A 27,415-nucleotide genomic window follows, 5' to 3' on the forward strand; every position below is an offset into this window, starting at 1 on the left:
ATCATGTACAACTGCCAAAGCTCTTGTGAAGTTTAAATTTATTGGTTCAGATAATAAAAGCTATCATACTTCTTGGTTTTATGGTAAGATGCTGATAGTAAGATTACAACTCCCCAAATTAAGTTAGGTATTGCCATTTATAGTTTAATATAACATTTGTTTCATTAACAACTTAACTCCCTAACTGTTATTTTTGTTCAACATATACAATAATCGAAGTTTGTAAAATGTGTGTTGAAGTCAGCCTATATTATATTGGATTATTATTATTATCGAGATAATATTTTATTATAATTAGAATATACAGCATGATAAAGCTGTATAATTTGATTTATTTTAATAAATTTTCGTTTTTTGCTTTCAGGAATCTTGCGGATGCCTGATGCGGATAATAACAATCCAAGGTCACAACCCTTGGAAACTGAACGTTCAAAACAAGCAACCTATGAACCTCAGGCTGTTACAACTAATGTTATTGTACCACCAGATGGGGGGTGGGGCTGGGTAATTGTATTTGGTTCCTTTTTTTGCAATGTTTTTGTTGATGGTATTGTTTATTGTTTTGGTGTTCTTCTTGGAGAAATTACACGATCATTAGGGGAAAATAAAGCAAAGGTATCGCTTGTTGGATCTCTTCTATCTGGTTTCTACCTTGTAGCAGGTATTTATAGAATAAATATTTATAAAACTACTGATTAATTTTTATGTACATAAATTTAAAAAAAACTTTTATGTTCGTGGTATTTAAAAATTAAATATTTGAAAACAAATCAGTTATATAGTTACACCCATGTTCTCCTTCAAATTCTTCCAATGAAATTTAACCAATGTCATAGAAACCTCTTTTAACAAGTTCTTATATGAAATTCATGTGAGGAGGGGCGGAGAAATAAACTGACTGACAGTTCATTGGACAGATTAACAATAACAATTTGTTTTACAAGAATTATGAATACATTTCCAGTTTTGTGTTAATAGAAATATCTGAGCATGAAAGAAAATTCCCAACTATTAAATATATTACTGGGAATGAAGTTACGTTTCAAGGTCATACAACTATTATAACTCTAGTGCTCCCTTTCAGTTCTTTGGAACAAAGTGGGAAATGAGATGGCATATTTACAAAATTTGACTTGGTATTAATTTTGGGAGATAGCAATAGCAAAACATATTCAGAAACAAAACTGAATGATACATAAAATAAATTGAAAAAAAAAACTCAATGTTCTAGACGTACAACCAGTAGTAGTGGGTATGAGTATGAGAATACTTTTAAAAACAAGATTAGATAGTAAGCTTTTGAAAATAAATATGAAAATGTAATATCACAGTCTTCAAAGTTTCTTCTTTATTAATCAAACAATTTTTATTAACCCCTTTATCTGTAAATTGTAGAATATAGAGGCCATCTGTTGCAGTGTGTAAGAAAGCTGCAAATTTATTAAATTTGATGTATATGGAGTGGGCAGGAAGTCCCTTTGCACTAGTTATGAAATTATAACTAGTTATAGTAAGGTAATTATAGTGGTGCAGCATCTAAAACATCAGTGTAGGTTCCACCATTTTCAAAGCACAACTGTATGCACCTTCATGTCCAGCTATTCATCTTCAACAGCATATCAGATGTGATTATTTTAAATGATGACAGAACAGCATCTTGGAGCTGATTGTTGTTGACGTATCTGTGTTTTCAGATCTCTTCTTTTATAAAACTCCAGAGTGCATTGTCAGGTATATGGTGAGGACAGGACTTCATGCTGGTTAAGGCAACGGAGTCGGTAACTCTTCTGACCCTTGTCCAGTCCAGTGATTCCAAAAAATTTCATTTAGGTATCTGTGGACATTCAAAGCAAAATGTGCTGGAGCGCTGTCTTGTTGAAACATAATGATGTCAGCGATCCCTTTTGCCGATAATTCTAGAAGCAACCACTCGTTGATTATTTCAGATAACTGTGTTGATTAACTGCACCTTTGAAAAAAATATAGAGGACCAAGGAGAGTTTAGGTCATCCCAGTCTAAATCAAAATAAGGTGGATAGTGTTAGATTTCCTCAAAAAAGTGAGGATTGTTTTTCGCCCAGAAAAAATCATTTTAATTATAAGAGCTTCGGTAAATCGAAATTTTTTCGGAAAGCGTTTAAACAATAACTGACAGGAGTATACATGTCAGGGTACTTATGCAGTTTGCTCCACTCCAAACAAAACTTAACCTAACCGTAAATATTTAAATTCTTCGCAAAATGTTTCATCAAAAATAACGTTTTCAGCCATTGTAAATATGCATGGCCAAAAAGAAAAAATCGGCTGTGTCGGGGCGCACGGCCGTTGGTTTAATGTGAAACATTACAAACCTTGGATGAAATTCCTGCGAACTACAGGCCGACCAACTTATCTGTAGAGTTGAATGGGAGCGCCACCACCGTATTTTTTTTTAACAAAACTGAAAGTTTCCACTGGAAAATTTTAGTTCCGCCATTTGGCAAACTCTACAGATAAATTCGTCAGTCTGTATATCAGCGAGTTCCTTTTGGTGTATTGGATTGAAATAAAAACGAGACGCTGACTGCGTACCAAATTTAACAGACACTAAATGGTACACGATTTTTATTTCGACTAATATTAGACGATAATTGTGTTCAACATTGGTCTGTGATATGAGAAGTAAGAGACATAAGGCACATTATCAACATCAACGTGCCTGGTGAACGTACAGTCTCCGCGCTTCGTGAACGTGAACGTGTGCGTATGGTCTTTGTTCGCATACATCTCGCCGGGTAGATCGTTGCGATTGACAGAGCAGAGATCGAGTGGCTACGCTGAGATCGAGTCAAGTCGATTAACGCATCTTCAAGGTGCACGTGTTGGATGAGTCGCTGAGGTCTGCAGTATTTTGAGTAGCTTCGGCCAGTGGATCTCGTTGGCCCTCATAGTAAAAAAGACGGTGGGCTTACCAAGCTGGCGCATCATCGCAAAGAGATCTTTTTGCAATCCATCCAATATTGAATAGAGTTCGGTATTGACTTTAAGGGCGAGGTTCTTGTCGATGCAATCGTCCATAAAGTTTCTGTCCAGCATCTTGTGCGTGATCGACTCGGTTTGTCTTGCACAACGAAACATGTTATAGACACTTTCAACAACGCGGATGCGAAGTATCTTCATGGCCATATAGAGAATATGGTCCGGAGTTGCACCACGCCGAAAGGTACGTCGAATCTCGCTAGTTGACATTATGTATGGAGTGACTCGCACGTTGAGGTCGAACTGGCGGACCACACCGTAGTATATTTGAGGGAAGGATAGTTCCTCATCGTTAACATCGTAGATTATGTTAATCGTAGCCGAGTTCTGCCCCGGGGCAATGTCCAAACATTGCTCCTCATTCCATAGCATCGTACGTTGTCTGGTGAGTAGGAATCTCCGATTTGAGGTCAGAGTCAGGGTCGATAGACTCGATCTGATACTCGAGCCCGATACTGTCATCCTCGTCGTTGTCGAACGAACTCCAGTCTACTGTATGTTGTAGTGCTTGTACAGTGGCTGGTTTACCAAGTAGCGCAGCCACGCCTTGATCACCGACTTGCGTACGAAACCGCCGAGTTAATTAGATTTGTGGATGAGTTTCTTCTTTACGTTGATGTTGAAGGCAAAATCGTCGTCTATCCGCTTCGGTAGTTGCTGCACCATGTTGTTCACAACGACGGGTACGTTGATCACCAGGCTGACTACACCATAATTACCTTCGTAGCGTAGACGACGAATTTGCATAAAGGGTAAGCTCGGCGAAATCAACCGAACACTGATCGGATCAAGCTTGATCAAGTTATTAATTTCTTATGCATAATTGTAAGAGGATAGTAATTTTCAGTAACTCTTACAACAGACAATAATTAGTAATTAATAGTAAATAAATTAATATACTGTTTTAATTATTTGCAGGTCCATTTGTAAGTGCATTGGCTAACCGTTACGGATTCCGGTTGGTAACAATTCTAGGCAGTATAATTGCATGTATTGCATTTGTTATATCGTCATTTGCTACTAATGTAGAATTTCTCATCCTCTGGTATGGTATAATAGGAGGTAACAACAAACACCTTAATTTAATTAATTATTATTATTATTATATTTCATTTGTTGTTATTTTGTTTTTCTTTTTCACAAACACATTTACGATCTACTTTATCAGACAAATCGGTTTATTAAATTATTTATTCAAAATCTTTAATAAATAATATGATAAACTCAATAAAAACTCATTTATTAATGTCTAAAAAAATAAATTTAATAAATTCATGTCTGATGAAGCAATAGTTCACCAATTAAAAAAACGTTTTAGAACAAGAGGGAATACAAACATATTTGTAAGTAATAATTGAATAAAATATTTATCATAAACAATAATTTTTATCTTTTACAGGATAAAAAGTGTCTCAATCTTATCCACATCTTAAACAGACATTCAATCGCTCATAATTGATGAAGCAAATACAAGTACAGAGTTAACCTAAACTTTATCAAGAAGTATAAGATATGAAACCTATGTAGAATTTTTAAAAATCCTCTATTTATCAATTGGTATTAATAAAAGAGAATATAACGTACATAGCTTCATGGACATCACACATCTCAATCTTTCTGGATAGGAATGCATTTAAAAAATACTTCATATCCTGTAGTATATGTGTTTTCCAATATTTAAGAATAAGGGTTGTTTTCATGTTCCATAATCATAAGGGACTTATTGATAAAATCCCAAAAATTCTCATTTGCTTTGAGATCCGGCTGGTCATACAGAATTAATGAGAGAGATCAATACCGTTGTTTTGTAACAACTCCTTTGTTTCATTTATATCGAAACATGAAGTTCTGTCAGGAAGAACAATGAACCTTTTTTGGACCAATGAAATGTTAAATAGAATTATATTTTCTTGCAAAATGACATATTCACTATTCCATGACTTCTTCTTTGATAATCTATTTCTCTTCTTTGTAATCTATATAAATCAGTTCATTGTTCAGTATTAACTGTGAATATCCCAATGTAATATGGCTTTTTAAACATTTTTTGGTAATGCTAATTGTTTAAAATTTCTTCAAAGAAACTATTAGACCCTATCATTTTGGTAATTCATTCGCTAAATGATTCACATAAAGAAATTTTCACTGGATGCTAGATGATAAATACTCTTCATCATAGTTTTAGAGGTAATTACCACAAAATCAAATTCAGTCCTCTATGTTCAACGCAAATTTTTATTAGTTTGGGGAAAACATGAAAGTATTGAAAGCATGTTCAATCATACAATCGCAGCTTAAAGAGTTCACATGTGACCTCTTCCATAAAGTTTACATGCCAGGATTTAAATAATTGCACCCTTGTTTATTACTGTTACCTTCAATGATTGCTTTACTCTCATATAACATTTATTCAGATATCCTTCAATAAATTCAGTCTTGAGATTTTCATAATCGTTTTTCCAAATTTTGTTAACCAACTGGTAATTTTATGTCGCTCTTGCAACAATGTACTCATATTTGGAATTTTTTTTTTATCCTTTCAATTATACACTATATTTATCATTGTTTAGAGACTACAAAATAAATAAAAATTGTAATACTCTAGAATAGTTTCAGATTTGTCTTGCAAATCCCATTTTCTTTTCTTCAAATTCCTGGATAAAGTTTATGAACAATTTTATACAAAGAGGGCACTATTTCCATTAATAAAAAATAATACTTAATACTAATTACTGCTTTCAAAGTATTACGTAGGTGATTAATTTTTTTGTTATTTATTGAAATTAAATGCAATATTGTCAACCTGTATATGACAAAATATTGTGTACTGCTTAAAAAAAGATAGTATTTTTTTCCGAAGGATTAGCCAGACACTTGACTAATCCTTCTGTCACAAAACTGTGCAGCAGATATAAATATGAATTCAGCATGTATGAGTTATATCTCATTAATTTAGATTAAATCATTCTGTCACTCCCACGTACAAGTACAATTATTGTTTTATGTGTATAATAATATACTGTAAGCTATCACTTGTCTGGCGCCGTGGGATGCCAATCATAAGCAATGAAAAATCTTGTCGCGTCTTTGTTATTGATGTTTAATAATGATAACATCATTTGTAATGCTTCACACCATTATTCAGTTCACTGAAAGAAACTAATGAAAGAAAGTATTTCAGTCTGTGTTATTGTGTTACTCCATACTGTATGACAGTTTTATAGTTCATTTTTACAACAGTTTTATTCATTATTATTCTCATAAATTTTTACCCTGTGTTTTTACTGTGATAATACCAATTACAATTTATAAGAAAAAATAAAAACTATCAACTATATTGTATCAAAATATGATAATTAAGATTAGTAACTATTTTTTTGTATATAACATTAAATTGCTCTGATTTTTTAGTATTATTTCAACTCTAAATTAGGACATGTTATGACTGAACTGATTATCATTCATATTTTTATATTCTTTGATTATACCACAGTAGATTATACAGTATGAGTACTCTCAATAGTACTCTATATTATACTATTGAGAGTACTCTATACTTACTCTTCTCTAGAGTATATTAACTTCAAGTACTTAGTACTTGAACTAATTAAAAAATTAATACACCTGGATATTAAAATTACTGTTCAAGGTACACTACAGAAAACTAGAATTTAAATTCACTACATTTATATTATTAATAATACATAAAGTAATCTTAAAAATCTATTAACTGTATTGTTTTTTAAAAACATTTTTAATGTATTTTCTCTAGCAATAACATTCTGATGTCCAATAACACATATTATAATAATGATGAAAGATAATTTATGTAATAATTACAATAAATAATACTGTATCACTCAGTTGTTATAAAACCAACAAATGTGCATCAGACTTTGCAAAAATGATTGTTAGTAATTTTATGCTGATTTATACACTTCATGCTGACCATTATTGGTGAAGTTTTTACAACTGATGTGTCAAAACGAATTATAAAAAAAAATTATTTTTATTCTTTTAAAAAAGTATCTAAAGTTTTATCCCCTTATATTTGTAGCATGTTTTATTTTTTATTATTGATTTAAAGGTAAGAATATTTCATTGTATTAATAATTATAAGTAAATTAGTTCTGATTGATCTATTACTTTCATTATAATAAATTTATTTCAGGTATAGGATTTGGTATGATATATGTACCTGCTGTACTTACAACTGGATTTTATTTTGAAAAATGGCGTGCACTTGCAACAGGAATAGCTGTCTGTGGCTCTGGTATTGGTACATTTGTTTTGGCACCATTTACAACATATTTAATACGTGAATATGGCTGGAGAGGAGCTATTCTCATTCAAGGAGGTATGATAAAATTATAGATTATTTTCTTACCTACATATTTTTAAATTTAACTATTTATATCCTGTTACAATTCTACACCTAGTTGGTGATGTAAAATTTTATGTGAAGCATAAATAGCGTAGACATTAACAGAAAATTTTAAATGCTATAGATGATAGATTTGTCTAAGTAATAATTCTTCCAAGTGAACGGTAAATAACTAACAAATGTTAATTAACAAAAATAAAAAACAGATCAAGATGTTTTCAAACTGTTGATGGGTTGTATAAAACAAGACAACATGTTTTCATATTTAAAAGAATTATAAAATATTCTACTCAAAATTTGAATATTTTTCTATATTAAGTATTGTAAGAAATTGCTCATTTTAATTTAATTGACTATTCGAAGCTCATTCAATAATTTAATAGACAAATGACAATAGAAATATTATTACTTATTCAATGAAAATAAAATAATGGTACTTTTTAACATAAATCTCAGCTATGTTTAGGCACTTGTCCCATCTTTTCTTTTTGTCATTAGCTTTCTTATTCCATTACTAAAGAATTGTTCACTTTGGTGTCAGAGCCATTCTTGTACTGAATCATTCTTCACCCACTCTTTGTTACTGAAATTCGTGCCACACAAACACTCTTTGAAAAAATGAAACAAACAAAACTCTAACGATTAACATTGGGACTGTAAGGTGGATATGGCAACAACTCCCAACCCAACTTTTGAATATTTTGCGAGGTTTGGGGAAAGGCATGATCATGCAGATGTATTATGCCTTGAGAGAGAACCAGGATGTTTTTTCCTTATTGCAGTTTTTATTTCATTTTCTAGCATGTCATAATAGTATTCACTGCTGTTGTGTGTTATTCTTCCAAATAACTGCAAAAAATTGACCTTTATAGCCCCAAACCAGCTGATACTTAGATTTTGGATTTTTTCCTGGAAGGGTGAACATTCATGTTTTCAATCCATATTCTGATGTTTAGATTCTAGCACAAGATGATGAATCCAGGTTTCATCACAAGTTCTCATGTAATCTAAAAAAGAATTACATTTCACTAAAAACTATCGTTTAAGTCTGTACAAATGTGAAATCAATGTGATTTTCAGTCGACTGTGGAAACCACCTCATACACATTTACTGGTAATTCAGCTAATTATGGATAATGCAATGAACAGTGCCAATACACCATTACAAATCTCAGCATATTCCCAAATGTTCATATATCTGTCCTTGTGGGTAAAACCATTAATGAAAATTTTCAAAGTGTCAGTCAAAACTTCTACTGGTTTTCTTCTACAATGAAAATTGATGACATTTGTTTGATTTATTTAATTTGTCCAATTTAAACTGATCAATCCACTTATAAAAATGTGAATTCCACAAGTGAATTTCAGCCAGTCCGAAAATAAAAATCTTATCACAGCGCACTGTTCTATGAGGTATATGTTCCAAACAGTCTTCATGAAATAAAGAAAAGAGGATATTATAATTATGGAATTCTTTTTCAAACAGCTGATATTTTTTGTCAAGGATGTCAACTTGAACATCAGACAGTTTCAGTTTATTCTATTAAATAGTTTTTCTGCTGTTGCCATTTGTCTCTTTAATTATTGAACTTGTATGTCATATATTTAAAAGTATTTTCCTATATTGTTAAATGGAGACAGCGAATCACATACAATTTTTTTTTTCCCTAGAAAGGGGTACATTAATTTGTTGCTTTATGCTATCCATCCCAGTCATTCTTATGGCTGTGGTGGATACAAAGCTTCCAAGATACAAATGGCTTTAATGAAAGTTGATTTCTCTGAAAGTAATGATATTTACTATAGAGTGAACAGAATGAAAGTATCACTTGTAAACTGAAATCTCTTGAATTTTTGTAAGTTATCATCCTGCTGCTGTACAGCAGAACATTTAGTTGTGTGAAAAATTCAATGGGAGTTCACTTCCGATTTTCCTTAGTATGCCTGATACGGTATGAATGTTAACTAGAATTTGGCAATTCCAGTTTCAGAAATGATTTATGTCTTATTTTTCAACTTTTTTAGTAATGATACTTAACAAACACACATCATTTTTTTTACCAAATTTCATTAGGAGAGGATAGGATATGGTAGTTTATGCACCTGAAACAATCACAACAAATTTTCCTAAAGTCAGTACCAAATGATTTATTTTAAATGAGTAAAACTGAGATAATGACAACTGAAAAAAATGGAAATGGTTGGCAGTAAATATTTTCCCCAGTCAAAACTAAATTTTTTTTAAATTCATAGCTAGGATATCAAAATAAATGTGCTTTAAAATAAATTTTCAAAACCAAATATAATAGGAATCCGTAATGTTATGTAAACAAAACAGTTAACATGCTTAAAAGAAGTCATTTAATCAAAATAATCAAAAAGATATAAATAAAAATTAAGTTTAAAGTTAACATAATTTAATAATTTAGTTATGTAATTAATTATGTATAATTTAATAATTATTAATATTATTACTTACTTAGACTTTCCTCTTGAACCAATATGTATTACAGTTTTTTCCTACGTTTTATATCCTGCACTTATGCCCTACACTTTTTCAGTTTTCCTGTTTTCCACTAGCTCCTAAACACCAACCTCCATCTTGTTCATTGGCTATCCCTGTCTCTGGGATATCCTTTGTTTTATTTTTTTGCACTCCCATATAATTCTGGACAATCTTTTGGTCAACCAATCCTCCAGTACAGACCTAAAACATCACAGTTGTTGGTCTTCAATTTTTTTTTTTATAATTGGGATTTAATACTGAATGCACTTCTTAATGCTTCTAATTCCTAATTCCATCCCTAATAATATTACAATGAAAATGAAATTTAAAGTACATTTAATCTGAATCACTAGAAATTCTCTTTAAAAAATATTTAAAATTGTTCTGAAAGAATAGTAAAAGAAAGAGCTTTATCATTATACTCATAAACAATATTATATTTAACAACTTATTTATAAAAAAAAATTAACATATGACCTTTTGTTACCCCTATTATGTTTTCCTACCTAAAAATTATTACTTTTGTTATAAACATTACTTGTTTTGTTAATAAGAGGTTAATGAGACTAAATTTTACCCTTTTCTTTCAAAAGTACAATAGTAACAAATTAAAAGGTCCATGAAAATTAAAGAAACAATTTTTTAAGTTAGGATATCCTTTATAAAACTTAATAACATTCTCAAAATATATATTGTAGTGAAACTTAAATATAATGGAGAATAATTATATAACCAAATCATAAAATTAATAAATTTAACATTTCATTAAAACAAAAGATAATAAATAAATATCAACAACTAAACTTTAATAATGCAGATCACACGTCTGGTTTTTAAATAGTAATTGCATTAACATATAGACTTTATTGACTAATAAAATTTTTCATTACATATAGATAATTGTAATAATGTATTCATATAATGTCAACAACAATATCTATTCCTTAATATCAAATGAATTAATAAAGACTGATGAAGCAAAATAAGAACGAAAAAATATAAAACTAATTATTTAAATAACATTAAGAATAATTAAATATCTTTTATAGATATTTTTCTTCTTTTGTTTGATATCTCCAGACTGAAAAGAGTAATGTTTTGGTTGAAATTTGGCACGTGATTTCTGTATATGGAGGACTGAAGAGGTTTAATTTTGGTCACAAACAGTCAAGAGGTCAGAGAGATATGGACCGTATGGTTCCCTGTCTCGAAATTTTACTAAAACGTAAATTTTTTCATATAATTTAATGTTTGTTAAATAATTACGACACTTTTTAATTGTGTTTGGTTTTTCAAACCAATGTGACTTGATAAAAAAAAGAAAATAAATGCATAGAAACAATGTAAAAAGATTGTCATCAAGCATGAGGTAAGATTCTCTAGAATGCAGTATTACATATTATTTTTTACCCAAGTTTCCATATTATTTTCTTTAATATTTGAACAAAAAATCTTTAAATATCCATAAGAATCAGGAAAAATATGACTATTATATAATAAATTATTAATACATAATGGATGACCAAAAATAAGAAACTTTTTTTTCAAATTATTTATGTGAACAATGTAATTTTAGTTTAAAATCGTTTACTTCGATTATATGGAAAATCTATAAGACCACCAAAGGAACATCCTGTTTAAAATAAAATTAAAAAAAAAGATTTCATCTTTTTGGTGATGAAAAAGACTCAACATGCCTTTATAAGAATATATATATATATATATATATATATATATATATATAAGATCAAATTGACAACTTCTGATAAAAATTATGTAATCAACAACAATCTTACAAAATTACTGACAATTCTGAGAAAGAAGGTAACTATGTCACAGTCAGAGCAAATAAAATACACAAGATCATATAACAAAAGACAAAGACTGTATTCCTGAGTTTTGATAACCACAGTAACCTTGGAATACATATAAAAAATAGATAATTGCAGTAACTACAATATACTACACTAACAGATGGAAGGTACAAAACACTAACAGGCACTATGTAGCAACAAAATCATATTTTGTCCATAAAAACTGGGATATAAACAAACACATGAAACTGAACAAAACGCATATTAAATGGACAAATATCATGTAGTTAATTATTATTTAATTGTAAAATTAAAGGTTTACCAACTAACCCCTCATATTAAACATGACTGTAACAACTCTTGTTTGTCTCTTCCTGGAGATTTTCTTGAATTAGACTATTGCTTCTCAACAACCATTCCTTTTTCATACGTTTTATTCATTTTACCCCATTTTGAGTTTTATGGATGTAGTTCAAACCCTGCTGGATCCATGCAAGAATTTACAGTATAGCCATGGCTTACTGATAACAAAAATTAATTTTATAAAAACAAACTAGCTCCCAGTCACAGCTTCGCTTGCGCTATATGGTTACTTGCGTTTCCCGTGGTGATCAATCTTTTTATTTTATATTTATTAGTCAAGTAACCGGAGGCAGGTGCAGTCAGTCACACGTACAGTAATGGTGGCATATCGCATTTCCCGTTGCTCAGTTTCAGTCGAGCAGTATTGATCTGTGCGTATTCGGTCACTTTCTAAATGTATTTCCCGTTGCTCATTTGTTTCAGTCGAACAGGATTGGGCTGTGTGTATTCGATCGCTTTCCAATCTTGACTGTCTTTCGTCTTCAGTCTCTGCTGCATGAACAGTTTTCATCATATGTGCTTTTTTTGTATTTCTCCCAATTGAAGAATGTCTTTTAGGCATGGTATTATGTTTTGAAAAAAGATCACAGAATTTAAAAGATTGCAGTTAAATACTTTACACGATTTAAATTAGTAACACACATGATAAACAAAAGCAGCTATTTATTTATGTTTTTAAACAGATGTAAAAAATTGTAAATGAATGAATCGTAAAAATTACATATGCATGCGCACTAAATCAATTGAAACTTAGGAATAACTGAACGTTAAAACCTCAGCCCTTTTCAAAATTAATCAATTCAAAAAAATGTTAGCTAAAAATTATATTTTTCTTGAAAATCAAAGTCATTTTGAAAATTAAATAAGCTTAAGGAAGAAATAAAGTGTTTTAAATTTTGTTATGTCGGAGGTCCAAAAAAATTAGCCTATGTTCACCGCAGGGCTTCAAAGTGTAGGTGTGCAAAACTTTAGACAAATCTGTCTGGTAGATCTCGAGTTAAGTTGGAACAGACAGACAAACAAACATTGATTTTTATATATATAGATTATAAAACAAAGCATTTTTATTTTCATTTACTATGTTTACACACAAATAATTTGTGTTTAACTATTAAATGTTTATTATTAATATTAAATTATTATTTTGATTCCAATTATTATTATATAATCATTTTAATACAATAAATAGGATTAAATGAATATCTTTAAAAAAAACAAAAGAAAAATGATGAAGTACTAATAATATAATATTAATCATTTAATGACATTTATATAACATTAACTCAAAGTCACGTTTCTTTTTTGTCAATAAAATACACTAAAAGTAATTATATGACATAATATATCTTTTAGTTAATCATTCCAATGCCCAATATTAAAACAATCACATATATACTGCTAGTGAACTTATTTTGGCAAGAATCCAAAAAAAAATATATTACCATTATATTACATCAATACAGCACCATTTAATCTTGAAAAAAACATTTACACTTGAGAAATCTAAAATTAACACATTGAAGTCAATTGATAATAGTTATTTAATTATTTATCAATTATTTTTATTCAAAACGTTTTAAATAAGAATCATTTACTTTTCCAAGCATGCTCTCTAAACTATTTTACTTGATTATCAACAGATTTACAAGCTCATCCAAACCTGTCATCACATTTATTTTCATATCAGTAAATTCTTATTTATCACATTTAAATTTGCGTGATATAATATTAAAAATGTTTTTCTCAAAATAATTTTGAGATGCAGTATTATTAAACAGTTATTGTACTATAAAATATTTTTTTTATAATAAAACCTGTCAGCAACACTTAGTTTTACTGTATAATGTTTAATATATATAATCAAACCTATATATATATATATATATATATATATATTATGATTATTATTAAATAACTTTACATAAAACTATATTCATCTGAATTTATTGTTCATCTGTCTTTGACTCACCAATGGCTGTTGATCTCTGTGGCAAAGTGATACTAGTTCAGTGATACTACTTCAGATCTTGAACATCTTGACTTGAATTCCATTCAAGCTTGATATTTTTCACGTGCTATAAAATTTCCATTCACTTTTACCATTGATTATATGAAATTTATCTAAAAAAAAATAATAAATAAACAATAAATTATTTTAAAAATAAAAACAGGTTCAACAGAACTTATTTTTAAATGAAATAATACTGTCATCCGTAACTCTAAATGTAGAAAAAGTATTAAATGTAGATGAAAAAGTATATAAATGTAGTACTTATCAGATAATAGAATCCGGAAAATTAAATGCTGTAAGGTAAAGATAGAATATGAACATCTGAAGCCATGTTTAATAAACAGATTTCCCTAAGTTACTGTTATTAAACAATGCTATATACAATTACACTGTGTGCTGTTGGATTTATTAGTAACAAATGTCCATAAAATTTAATTCCACCTACAATTTGATTATTAAGTAATAATTGTTTATCATTGTTAATTCTATTTCAGGTCTTGTATTGAACTGTGCAGTATTTGGAGCACTGTTTCGACCATTACGTTCAACAAAAATAACAGTTGTAAATGATGATCATAATGATTTAGATGCAGATAGGAACAGCGTTTATAGAACACAAACATCAGAAAATTCCAATATAATACCTCTGCTTATGAGAATTAAAATGGCGAGACAACGGCTTGAAAAAGCTAGTTCATTACACAGTATTGATCATGAAACAGAACTTGCAATAAATGAACCATCAGAAATAAAGAATCATATTTTAAAAGCAAACAATAATGTATTATATCCAACTGTGAAGCAAATATTAAACAGTATGGATAGTAATCTAAATAAATCGTGTCATTCTTTACATACAACACACCATCGTATGAAAAAAACTAGTTTTGATTCATCGCATAGAACAGAAAAACGCATGAGTGTACCAATTTATCCAGAAAATTGTCGAGGTAGTCCTCAAAAAATTCGTCATAATACTGATGATGAAGAAACACTCAATAACTGCCATCCAGATGAAGCATTACTCAAAAAACCGATGAATGATGATGTATTTTGTATACAAAAGTCAATTCAAAATGGAAAAGTTAATGGAATACAAACAAATAAAGAGAATAATGGTGTACATTATCGATCAAGAACTATGTCAAACAGTAGCAGTTATCACAGTAGTCGTAGTAGAAGTCGAAGAATGACAGAAGCTGCAAACCGTCCTTTATATAGAGATGACATATTTTTTGGTGCAAGTCTAAATAGACTACCACAATATATGTCACATGTAAGTTACTTTTATTTTATTTTTTTAATCATATTAATCTACTTACATAAAACTAACTTCACAAAGCAAAAGCACTAGTATAAAGAATGCTTGTTTCAGAAAGTGGTGTAGTTATAAGAATCATCTGTCAGATGAAATAGTAGCAACATTTTAGGAAATTTTAATAAATGTTAAAAAGAACAGTGGGGACAAGAAATGTGCACTAAAATAGTTTTGATGTCGGATTTTAAGAACTTCATTTATTCAGACTTTTGGTACAGCTAAATTCTTTATCTTATTAAAGAAAAAATTATGAAAATTTTTTCATAAACATTTTCTGTCTCACTAATTTTTAATAACAATTTTTTTTCTTACAGAAATAATCAGAATAACAAAACCCAAATTTTTAAATCGCTATATAAAAATACTTTTTTTAATCAATTTCTATTTATTCACAAAAGCAAGTCCCAGTTTTGGTGAATCAAAAAGGGAAAATACAATTTAATTTTACTTAAATGTTTTATAGTACAACGCAATATAGTGATTTTTAACAAAATACAACTTTAATAGATTCAAACAAGTACTGATTTATATGTTTTGAAAACTTAAAAGATCTAAATGAAATCTTAAACATTATTATTGAATATAAGAATTGTAGTTAAAAAAAGATATTTTAAGTTTGATCTTACATTTTGATTTTATCTTAACTTTGATCAATGAGAAATAACAATGGAAGTTTTTAGAACCTGGATTCAGGAATTTAAATAGTTATTTCCATGTCATGATGGCTTCGTTATAGAAAATTGTAGCGTATCCATAAAATTAAAGAGAAATTTTTTTTAAGATTTGAATGCATTTTAGAAAAAAGTTATATTTTTCTCTGGCCCATGAGCGTGAAAACTGTCTAACAAATCAAATATCCTGTAAAATAAGCTACTTCCCTCATAATAAACTGTTTTCAATTCCTGTAATTTCAAAGTTAAAATTATAAGTAAATTATACATAAAATAGATTTTCATTATACATTGAAAGATATTAATAATCTAAGCAAATTTATTAATCAGCCAATAGTAAAAGAAGGTGAAAGTTTATGGGAAGAAAAACTTAAAGGTAAGTTTTTATAATTTAAAAAAATAATTAATTAAAGTAATTTTTATATTTAAAATTTACTAACAATAAAAACTATAAAAAAGTGTGAAAATAATAAAATATATTAAAAAAATGTATTCTAAAATTCTGTGGAAGTTGTTCTGTTCTTTGGGGCAATAATATATTTCATAAAAATATAAAGATATTTTCATAAAGATTTCTTTTTATTTATGATGTCACTTATCTATTTATTTCAAACTTTATTTCATCAATATATTTCAGCTTATAACTAGTTGATTTTTTAAAAACTTAATAATAACAGTAGTTAACTAATAACCACAATGAAGAAATTACTAGTAATTAGTTCCAAAAAAAACTTTTGAAAGAATGGATTGCGGTATTTTGAAAGCGAATCATTTAATATTTAATAATTTTAAGTTTAAATAACACTGTTTTATAGACCTTTTAAAATTTGTCATATACATTTAATTAATAATTTATAAATAAATTATAAACCGACTATCATTAATTATAGAACTATAAAAAAAATTATCTAAAAATTTCATATTCCTTAAATCTACTGTCTTTCTTACTGATTTTTTTTCTGTAGCCTATAAACATTTTATAAATAATACTTTCAAAATGATGTAAAAACATAGTAACAATTTTATATGAAAGGTTTTAGTCTGCATTACGTTTCATATCAACTGGTTTTCATCAAATGTAGATAATAATCTTAAAGCAAATGTTGAATTAGCGGCATTACACAAATATATATTTTTTTTTAAATAAACTTGTAACAACAATTAAACCAAATTTTTATTATAAAAGTTTTTAAAACATTATTTAAGAATGTTTTCAGTCACCTTTCACCCTTATATATTGGTGATGCTGTTCTTACACTGAGGTCAGTTGTTATTACTGGTGGCAGTACTTTTGAATTAGTCAGACATGTATATAAAATGTTGAAAAATATTTTATATTTATATCAAAAAGATTTGAATTATATCTCTTCATTTAGATTATTGTTCACTGTCATATATTTCATAATATTGAAGTGTTTACGGTTTACATAACATTCTATAATAAAATTTGGTTTGGTTTGTTATAAAAGTTTATGCGTTTTAATTAATATCACCAAACATCACGGATTAAACATAATTAATATATTTTATTTTTAATTAGACCTATTAGTATTATACCAAAAATTTAAATAAACTATCTATAAGTGAACAAGTAAGACTTAAATTTATTTATAAATATTTAAAATGTATTGTTATATTATAAATATGAATTAATTTCATTATGGTGTAATAACAAATTAAAGAGTAAAATTTAAAGTATTTTCACTCTTACAATGAAAATGGTTGAAGTCATTTTCATAAGAAAAAAAAATATTTACATTATATTTATAATGGAGTTAATTTATATGTGTTGTTTATATTGAATGGATAGGCTGATGTGAAATGGAATGACTCAGGTCAGCGGTTTGGACTACACAATGTCAGTGACAAGGCTACCGACATGGCATGATCTGGAAGAAGAGGAAAAAGGTTGTAAACTATGTCCCGAGGCAGTAAGAAGAATACTTGCTACCATGTTGGATATTAGTCTTCTGCAATCACCAACATTTCTTTTGCTTTGTGTCAGTGGATTTATCACGATGATGGGTTTCTTTGTACCATTCATGTTTCTAGCAGGTATGATATATAGCTTAATGTCCTTTTTCTTCTATTTATTATGATTTTTATAATATTTTTACATTTTATTAAAAAATATTTATCCATGCACAAATCACTGATGTTATTTAATAGTCCTTATTGATTCTCAAAACCAAGACTGAATTTAGCAACAAATTTTAAATATGATGAATTTATGGTTGGAATATGGAACGACTTTAAAGGATTTTTGTACAAAATCTACAATATATATAGTGTATACAAGTGTCACCAACTTATTGCTAAATTACTAGCAGACTCAATCAAGAGGACAATTGATCTCATCTGGTCTTACCAGATGATGGTAATACAAAGCCAAAACAGTACTTGTAAGCTGTATTAAGCTGAGCATTATGGAAAAGTTGACTATTTCCTTTCATTTTCAGAGGCTTACATAAGCAGCTCACGGTCAATTTATAACCACACTAAAGGTTAATGAATGAATGGTTACATCTCTTATTAATCACCATTAGTCAGCCAGTGGTACAGTTAAAATTCATAGAGAGCATGTAGTAGTATTTAAATGCATACTATATTGTTCATATTTTCTATTTTTTACTTTTATTTAATACATTGATGTTTCTAACTCTTTGTTTATGATCATTTGGTATGCGGTTCAGCAAAACTGATTGTTGATAGTGTTTTATTACTAATTAATTTATATGACTAATGACTAATTTATTACTTATTACTTAATTACTCATTTTATTTATATGATAAAAATTGTCTGTTTGGCCTGAATAAAAACAGAAAAATTTATTATAACCGCTCATATTTAGTAAAAGCGGTTTCATTCATTGCTTTTGTTTTATTTATCATGTAACAGTTAACAATGTTGTTTAATATAGTTTAGAATAACTTCTGAACTTTTCAGAAGAAAAAGATAAAAGATTTATTATATTATTGTATGTTATATTAAAACATAAATATGTTCGTTTTGTTTAAACAACTATATGAATGTGCATTATTTATCTTTTATAAAGACATGAAAAAATTGTGTGTAAGCCGTAAATGTGATAGTAATATATATGACTATTATCATATGAATGTGAAAAAACATGAGGGTGAAAAACCCAATAAAACTTTTCTCTGAACTGTCTTAACACTATTGCTTAAGTAAAATGTAAGTTAAACTGCAATAACTCACAATAATAGTACACACTAACGGTATGAAAGGTATCCTTATTAAATGGCTATTCAAGAAATTAGTATAAAAGTCACTGTTCACCATGAAACTGTGTTTACTCTCTGACATATTCTTTTAAATCCAAAATCACTAATCCAGAATGCTATAATATATTTGGGCATCTCAATTTCCCCCCCCCCCCCCCAGGGGAGAAGATCCCGCCTCGTAGCGTGTCAGGTGGTAATTCGTCATGAGAGATAGTATAGGGTTCTGCCTTCTGAAGAAGACAGCTGACACCTAACACTACCACGTTGCCCTCAGGAACTAAGCAAAAGTCTAAACCACGGAGAAGAAGACCCCACACCTACCATAATCGGCCTAAAAATATACTACGCCCCTAGCGCATAGATGCATCAAGTATACCACGACAGCATATCTTTCAGCAATTCAGTCACCGCAACGGATCGTAAGAATTTAAGTGATTGGAGCACAGCCGCAACAATAAACCTAGTCCCAGAGGTCCTAAAGTTTGGTCCGTCGGGAGCTGAGTATAACCTCTAATCTCCCATTACAGCTCCGGTTAGGAGGGCCTCTCAGAATACACCCAGGTCGACCGAAACCAGCATCACCCATCACCCTTAAGTGTGCACTCCAATTCGACAAATCGCCATGCTAAAGTAATATATTTGGGCAGCTAATCTTGTATTTTTTTTACATTTTCCATAATCTTCTCTATTCCCTAATTCATCTTAAATTTGTTTTATTTTGTCCACTACCAGCCAAATAATTTTAAAATTCCCATCTAACACCACCAACAAAAGCGAGAAAAAACAAAGAATCTGGTCTATCTTTTCTAATTGTACTAGAGGTGGTTGTTTCTATTGTTTCTGCCAAACAAAAACAAACTGTTCATTGAAAAAGCAACCATTTGTACAAACTGTTGGGAAAAAATAGATTGAATTAATCTGTTAATGTTCATGATTCATTTTTCATTACATTGCCAAACTGCTTGCTTTTTGTGTTTAAAAACAAGTCTCATTTTAATATTTTTCTCAACACGCTGGTTTCTGGTTGTTGGATGTTTTGGTTGATACCTGTGAATAACAAATCATTTTATCACAATATTTGACAGTTTTATGATGATTTTATTCTGCACTTTAATATTATAGTATTTTCATGAATACTGACTTATTTGGTTTTTGAAACTGTTCGATCTTAGCAGTTAGCTTACAGTGTATATTATTGATAAAAGAAGAGTTTGCTGAGTAAATGACCTGTTCTCAGCAAGTAGCAACAGTTTATTCAATCTATCTGTTTTCATTAACTTAATGTTCCGTTACAGTGAATTGACAGCTCTGTTTGGTGATTCAATGTGTTTGCTATGCAGTATTAGTATAGGGTGGAAAAAAAAACAGTTTGTATCAAAATGAAACAGCAGTTTATATTTATCTGAGAAACAACAGGAAGCAACAGTTTAGTCAAACTGATTTTCCAACATATCTCTAATTTGTGCTATTTAAGTAACAAAATTTTTCAAGTTCTATAATATTTTGTTCTTGATTCAACACATAACTTCTTATTATCCTACATTCTATCATATTTCATAACCTTTTTTAATCTTGTTTACTTTCAAACTGAATTTTTCCTAGCAAACAAACCATACTATTACTTTTAACTCGCTCCTAATTTTTGCCAGAATAATGAATAGTGAATCTTAATATTTCTATTTTTTATCCCTTGGCTGTTGCTATACTCTCAAATTTTTATTTATTTTTTTCTACGTACAGAATATAAAGCAAAATGGATAATTGCATCCTAGTCTTACTGCTTTCTGTGCAGCAGTTAATCATTATTGCCTGATTCTTGTATAAATTAATAACTCTTTTCACTAAATTTAAGTTAAACTTTTCTTAAAATTAAATTTTATCATTCTTTATTACAAAAAACGTTTTACAAATCCCAATACAATATAAAGTGGCTTCAATCTTTTTGGTTATACCTTCTACAATTAGTCTTAGAACCAAGTAGCTTCCCATCAACCCATGCTCTTCTGAAATTGAACTGGTCATCTCGTACATCTTTTATTTCAAGATCGCTTGCATGTAAACTATCTAAGCTAGTATTTTTAATAAAAATGAGATAGTAAAACAATATTTCAATAGTTTCTATACATTATCTAATTCTCCTTGCCATGTTAGGGGAAAAATAATAGTTTGATTGAAATCTGAAAATACTTCTCCAGTCTGATAATAATCTGGTTGTAGACAACGTATTCAATCTTATTTCTTCCAAACTGCAAGGTGATTCCTATCCAAAAGAGCTCTGTCAAATTCAGATTTTAACGTCTTACCTGCCAAGAGGAATAGGACATTAATAGTCAAACTCAGCATAAGAAAAAATGATAAGACAGATCTGAAATTTTATAAGGGTATAGCTTTGCCCAAACAAATGTATGGAAGTGAATCCTGGATTCCTAAAGAAATAAAATTAAGTAAATTGTAACCAAAACCAAACTCTGAGATTCCATCAGTCAGTGAAAGATTGTAGAAAGGAAGGCAGATTATCATATGTTGGTGATACTTTTTGAGGTTAGAGGTAAAAATTTCCTAATTCAAGAAGGAATGATGATTGTAATTTAATTTTTAAACTCCTCGGCTGTTGGGCTTAATAGTTGTATTTTGTAAATCTGTTATGTGATCTTGTGTATGTATTTTTATAATAATAGGTAACCATTTTACCTGCAATTTTATTGCAGTTTTGTGTGATTGATCTATTTTAGAGTTGTATATTTTCCATTGCTAGGCATGTTTTCCAGTTTTGATCTGATTGTTATTTAAACACTGTCTTTAAGTACGGGTAAGTACTTGTAAACGATGTAAGTACTTGTACGGGTAAGTAACTTGCGAAAGATTGTTATCGTACTGAATTCTTTAGAATAGTTCTACTATTTACATTACTTGCAAGGAAATAATATTTCTAAATAAATTACTCAATCTTCTAAATAATTAAAAAAAGTTACTATTACAGCTAAGCAGTGCTATTATCAAGCTGTCTTACAGGTATAAAATACTGTGTGGTAAAACAACAAAGTAAACATAACAGTACGAATAAATTCAGTACAAAAAAATAAAAAAATATATTAGCATATTTCATATACTAAATACATGCTATAATTTCCCAGATCGAGCTGAACAAATTGGAGGAATGGATACAACATTATCAGTATGGTTAGTATCAACAATTGGAATAACAAATACATTTGGACGGGTTGGATGTGGAATTTTAACAAGTTTACCAGGAGTCAATGCTTTGGTTATTAATAACATTGCTCTAACTATTGGAGGCATTGCAACTATACTGAGTGGTATATCAATGACACCAGTTTATCAATACAGTTATGCAGCAGTTTTTGGTTTGGCTATATGTAAGTATAAAAACAGTACTTTATAAACAATGTATGTATTTTTAAAATATTTTCAATTCTGTTATTTTATGTATATTATTTCAATGACGGCCCAAACTAACTTGTTCACAAATGAACAAAAGGATGTGCTTTTCTAATTTATAAAATCTTGAGTTAAAAATTATATGAAATGCAGAGAGCATAGAATATAACTGCTTTACTACAAATGAATATAGAATTTATTATAAAATAACAAAAGAAGAAATTTATTTAGAACAATTTAGTTAAATTGATTTTGACAGGATAAGGTGCATGAGGCCAACTCTGAACCCAGGAACATTCAGGGGCCTGAATATTAGATAGCACTGAGTTTATCAAACAGAGCTGGTAACTGCTAATCTCCCAAAAGGCTACAACAACATGAAGTGATCAGTGAGTCAGCCGACTTAGGTTTGGATTCTTGGGTAAAATAGTAGTTATAATCATTTCACAGTTAAATTGGAAGATTTTACTTTTAAATAATAATTGGCTCTATTATGTCCAGGTAATCTTGTGTTTCACCACAATTGATGAGGTTTATATAGAGCTGCCTGATAATACTAATAAGCTAAACCTGGTCTCTCTCATGCCATAGATATTAGAAATTAGAAATAAAGTCTTGATCAGTTGTTTCTTGATGGTTGCTTTCAGCAGAGTTGCTATGCCTCATGTAGCTCATAATTCTTCTAGATGTTTAATTTCCTGAGACAAAAAGTGCATTTTAAGTCATATTGATAATGTAGTAGTTCTGACATTGGCCTTAACAGATTTATTAATAAAATAAAGACTGATGTGTCAATTTCAGATGTAGTTTTTGAGTATATACCACATAATACTGAATACTTACTTATTTGTTGAAAAATATGTAGCCTTTTTTTATAATTCATTCTTATTTCAAGTATAATTTCAAATCAATAAAATTCTGTGGTCGGTCACCTTCTTTTTCATTTTATACTTTGTCCCAAAGCTGAAAAAAAAAAAATTCTATAACTGCCCAGCTATAATAATAATCAGAATTTAGAGCCTTTTTAATAGTTCAGATAATTTAATTTCTGGTTTCTTTTCACGAGCAGAGATTTGCGTTGTATAAAGTCTTTTTCAGTGCTATTTTTGAGTTGGTGATTGTGTGTGAACCTTCCCCAGTCTCACAATCTTGATGAGAACTGTTACAATGGTTTTGCGCCCTTATTGTTAAGACGATTCATACACTTTTCACGGGGATTCAGAGAATTTGGCGCACGACCTGTTCAAGCATCTGCCTCATTGTGGCGAAAAGAGTGACAATGACTTCTGGTTGCAAGTCCCTGTTACAAGCAAAGGGACCTTTTCCCTTAGTCCTGCTCACGCTCTTTTAGAGCAGGGGCCATAATCTGTAACTATGTGCGTATCTTTGATTTCACACATTTGATCCAGTAGCGGTGAAGAGGTGCAAAGAATGACAGGAGAGCACAGTCCACATAATTTGATAGAATGCAAGATGAACTTCACAGGCCTAATTTAATTTTAGATTTATTTTGTTTTTAATAAATATATGCACTGCTGTGTAGAATTACAGTTTTACAACAAGACCAATTAAATTTGGCAGTTGATCTTGTCAAGTTTCAGGTCACCCATTCTTCAGACAATGCTTATAAAGTTTACTGAAACAAATAACTGTAACAAATTGTTATTTTCATATTCTTGATTAAAAGCTAATCACAGATAATTCAATCTAAATTTAAAAACCCAACCATGACACTGATCAAATACTTACTAACTTCTAACTTCTAGGGTCTACATTACAATTTATATACAAAAATATATATATAATAATAGTTTATTTTCTTTAATTACTTTGTTATATATTTAATAATAAATAAAAATGTTAATAATATAGAGTTATAAGTAAACCAGAAGTAATTTTACTATTATTTATTTTCACTAATTCTTAATTAAATTATAAATATAAATAACATTCAATCTTATTGAATTAAAATATATTCAATGAAAATCTACATTACAAATATCATTCACTATTTTTTATCCAATGAGTGTGATACTGTCTGTAAATAATGGCAGTAAATGACAATTATGATAAAATAACAAATTTTTATTGGAACATGTATTGCATAAATAAATCTTTTTTTTTATTTCAGCTTGTTTTGCCTCACTAAGATCTATTATAATAGTGGATTTAATTGGATTGGAAAAATTAACAAACGCATTTGGTATCTTACTTCTATTTCAAGGATTGGCAGCTGCTATTGGTGCCCCAATTGCAAGTAATGACAAACTGTTATTATAAATTCATACAGAAAGCAAAACATTATTTCAGTAATGATAATAACTGTGCATTTATAGTATCATTAACATTTCAAGTGAAGTTTAAAAATAAATTCAACCCTTTGCAGCATGACAAACCATGATGCTTTAAAATTATTAAATTTAGTAAAGAATTGCTTTCAAAGTAATGGAACTTTTTCTTTCAAGTATCTTTCAGAGATAGTTAGCTAGCATCTTTTCAGTGAGTAGACAAGTAGACACTAATGACATCTCCTTAAAAGGTTTACAAATTCCTTAGCATGTAAGTAGTGTTTTTGTTATTATGTATGTTAGTAAATTTCACATTATACATAAATTATTCAGAAAATTGCTGATCCATAGGCATAAGCAAAATAGACAAAAAAAATTAAATTTTACACATCAGCTTTTAGAAACAAGGCAAAAACATAAACAAATGTCACGTGTAAATTTTACACTTGGCATAAGAATCTTGACACATATTTGAATAGTATGAAATCATAAATGTGTAAAATCTGACAAAAAACATTAACTGATTTTTTATTTGATATATATTTAAAGAGTTTTTTAACTTTTTAAAATGAGTGCCATTAATAATTAAATACTGCTGTAATACTACTGAAAGATATGCTGTTAATTACTATTTAAAGTTTCTTTAGTAGAAATGGTTCTAGTATTTTGAAAGTGAGTAATTTAATATTTATTAATTAAATACAATTTGCAAAAGTAGAGATTCTTTTTTTAATTAATTATGTAATTATTAACTACGTAATGAGTAGCAAAACAGTTAGACAATACGAAGAAAATGTTTTCCAATTTACAATTTTCCAATTTGTTTAATTTACAAAATAGAAAATTCTATTCAAATAACAGAAATATTATCTTGCAAAAACAGAGTTTTTAAGTTTGAAAATGTTAAGTGAAATGACACAATTACAGTTATTTAGGAATATGTTTGTAACATTTATCTTTAGTTGTATTTCAAATCAGCTCAATTTTAAAATGTAAAAAAATGTTTAATTCTACTTCTTAAAAAACAGTAAAACTAGTTTTAGTCATGTGCATGAATATATTTCAAAGTGAAAGATAGATAAGTAAATTGTAACACTATTTTAAAAATTCCATGCTACTGGCTAATTTAATACATAAATACAGATACAAGTACATACAGATTTAATGAAGTAAATCTGTATTATAGAAATTAAGATATACTTAATTGCAATTTCTCAAATAGGTTTGAGCTTTTCTTTAAGAACCTTTTATTCACATTCATTAAACATTAAAGTATTAAACAAGATATTATATTATATTCATTAAACATTCAAAATATAACTATGTGAAAATTTATCAATTAAAGTAAAAAGTACATTTTAGCAAAATAAACATACCAATTTTTTTTTTTGTTTCAGGTATATTTATGGAAAAAGTAGGAAATTATGATGCATCATTTTATTTATCAGGAGGGCTACTACTGATATCAGGAATAATGTGCTATCCATTAAATTGGTTAAATAAATGGGAAAAAAGAAAACAGCAACAAAGTACAACAGCAAATTCACCAAAAGTAATATAAGATAAGATATATTTTCTTAACAAATGAACGAATGAATGAATTATCATAAATCTATTTCATCCAATGTATATGAAACATTTTAAATCATTTAATGGCATAGACTTAACATGAATTTTTTTTATAAATAGTTGTTTTTAGTATTTAAACTTTTTGTATTAGAAAGTAGTATATCATTCCACAAAAAAAAAAAAACTTAAAAATTATAATGTTAATTATCCAAAGATAATGTCACTAACTATTTACTTTATCTGCCACTTGTATTTAGTGTAATTTATTATATTAATTTATTTTAAAAAATAAAGAATTGTAATCATTTATATATTTTGAGATTATATTTCAAAACACAAAATTTAATTATTGTTATTATTATTAGTGGACAGTTTCTTTTTTAAAAGTCCTTATTTGTTTGGATTTATAGTAAAATTATATTTTTACTTTAACACACAAAATCAGTTTATTTATAATAAAGCTTATAATTAAGTAAGAGTAATGATCTTACTTGAAAGATATTGCTTAAAAAAATGTAGATTAGTTGGTTTCATCTTTGGTTGCAAATGACTACAGTTAATACCATTTAAATTACACGTTTTTAGTTATTTCATTCACCATTGTTTTCTAAATTCTAGTTGCATAAAAGAGTTAATAATATTTAATTATATTTTATATACAGATTTACAAACCACTGAGAAACAATCTGAGCAATATAATTTTTTTATTTATTTTAATTTTATAAGTTTAACAGATCCTAAATTTAATTAACAAAGTAAAATATAACAGAAGAAAAGCTATCTGCAAACATTCTGAATCATACTTAACCTCAACTTTATATTTATGCA

The 27,415-nt window shown here is 28.7% G+C and overlaps 1 protein-coding gene across 2 annotated transcripts in view; it reads left to right on the forward strand.

Annotated features, from left to right (window-relative positions):
• The window catches only part of LOC142327751 (uncharacterized), a 228,816-nt gene extending 201,989 nt beyond the window's left edge, over nucleotides 1-26,827 (forward strand). For both annotated transcript variants that reach the window (XM_075371057.1, XM_075371056.1), the window contains 8 exons: nucleotides 365-661; nucleotides 3,937-4,080; nucleotides 7,190-7,375; nucleotides 14,591-15,372; nucleotides 17,921-18,140; nucleotides 22,466-22,708; nucleotides 24,862-24,987; nucleotides 26,416-26,827. In XM_075371057.1, the coding sequence (XP_075227172.1) occupies nucleotides 376-661; nucleotides 3,937-4,080; nucleotides 7,190-7,375; nucleotides 14,591-15,372; nucleotides 17,921-18,140; nucleotides 22,466-22,708; nucleotides 24,862-24,987; nucleotides 26,416-26,579 (2,151 nt within the window). In that variant the 5' untranslated portion in view covers nucleotides 365-375 and the 3' untranslated portion in view covers nucleotides 26,580-26,827. The remainder of the gene's footprint in view (nucleotides 1-364; nucleotides 662-3,936; nucleotides 4,081-7,189; nucleotides 7,376-14,590; nucleotides 15,373-17,920; nucleotides 18,141-22,465; nucleotides 22,709-24,861; nucleotides 24,988-26,415) is intronic.
• Nucleotides 26,828-27,415: the final 588 nt, after the last annotated feature.

This window comes from Lycorma delicatula, chromosome 7, assembly GCF_047948215.1.
Source record: "Lycorma delicatula isolate Av1 chromosome 7, ASM4794821v1, whole genome shotgun sequence".
Lineage (NCBI taxonomy): Eukaryota > Metazoa > Arthropoda > Insecta > Hemiptera > Fulgoridae > Lycorma > Lycorma delicatula.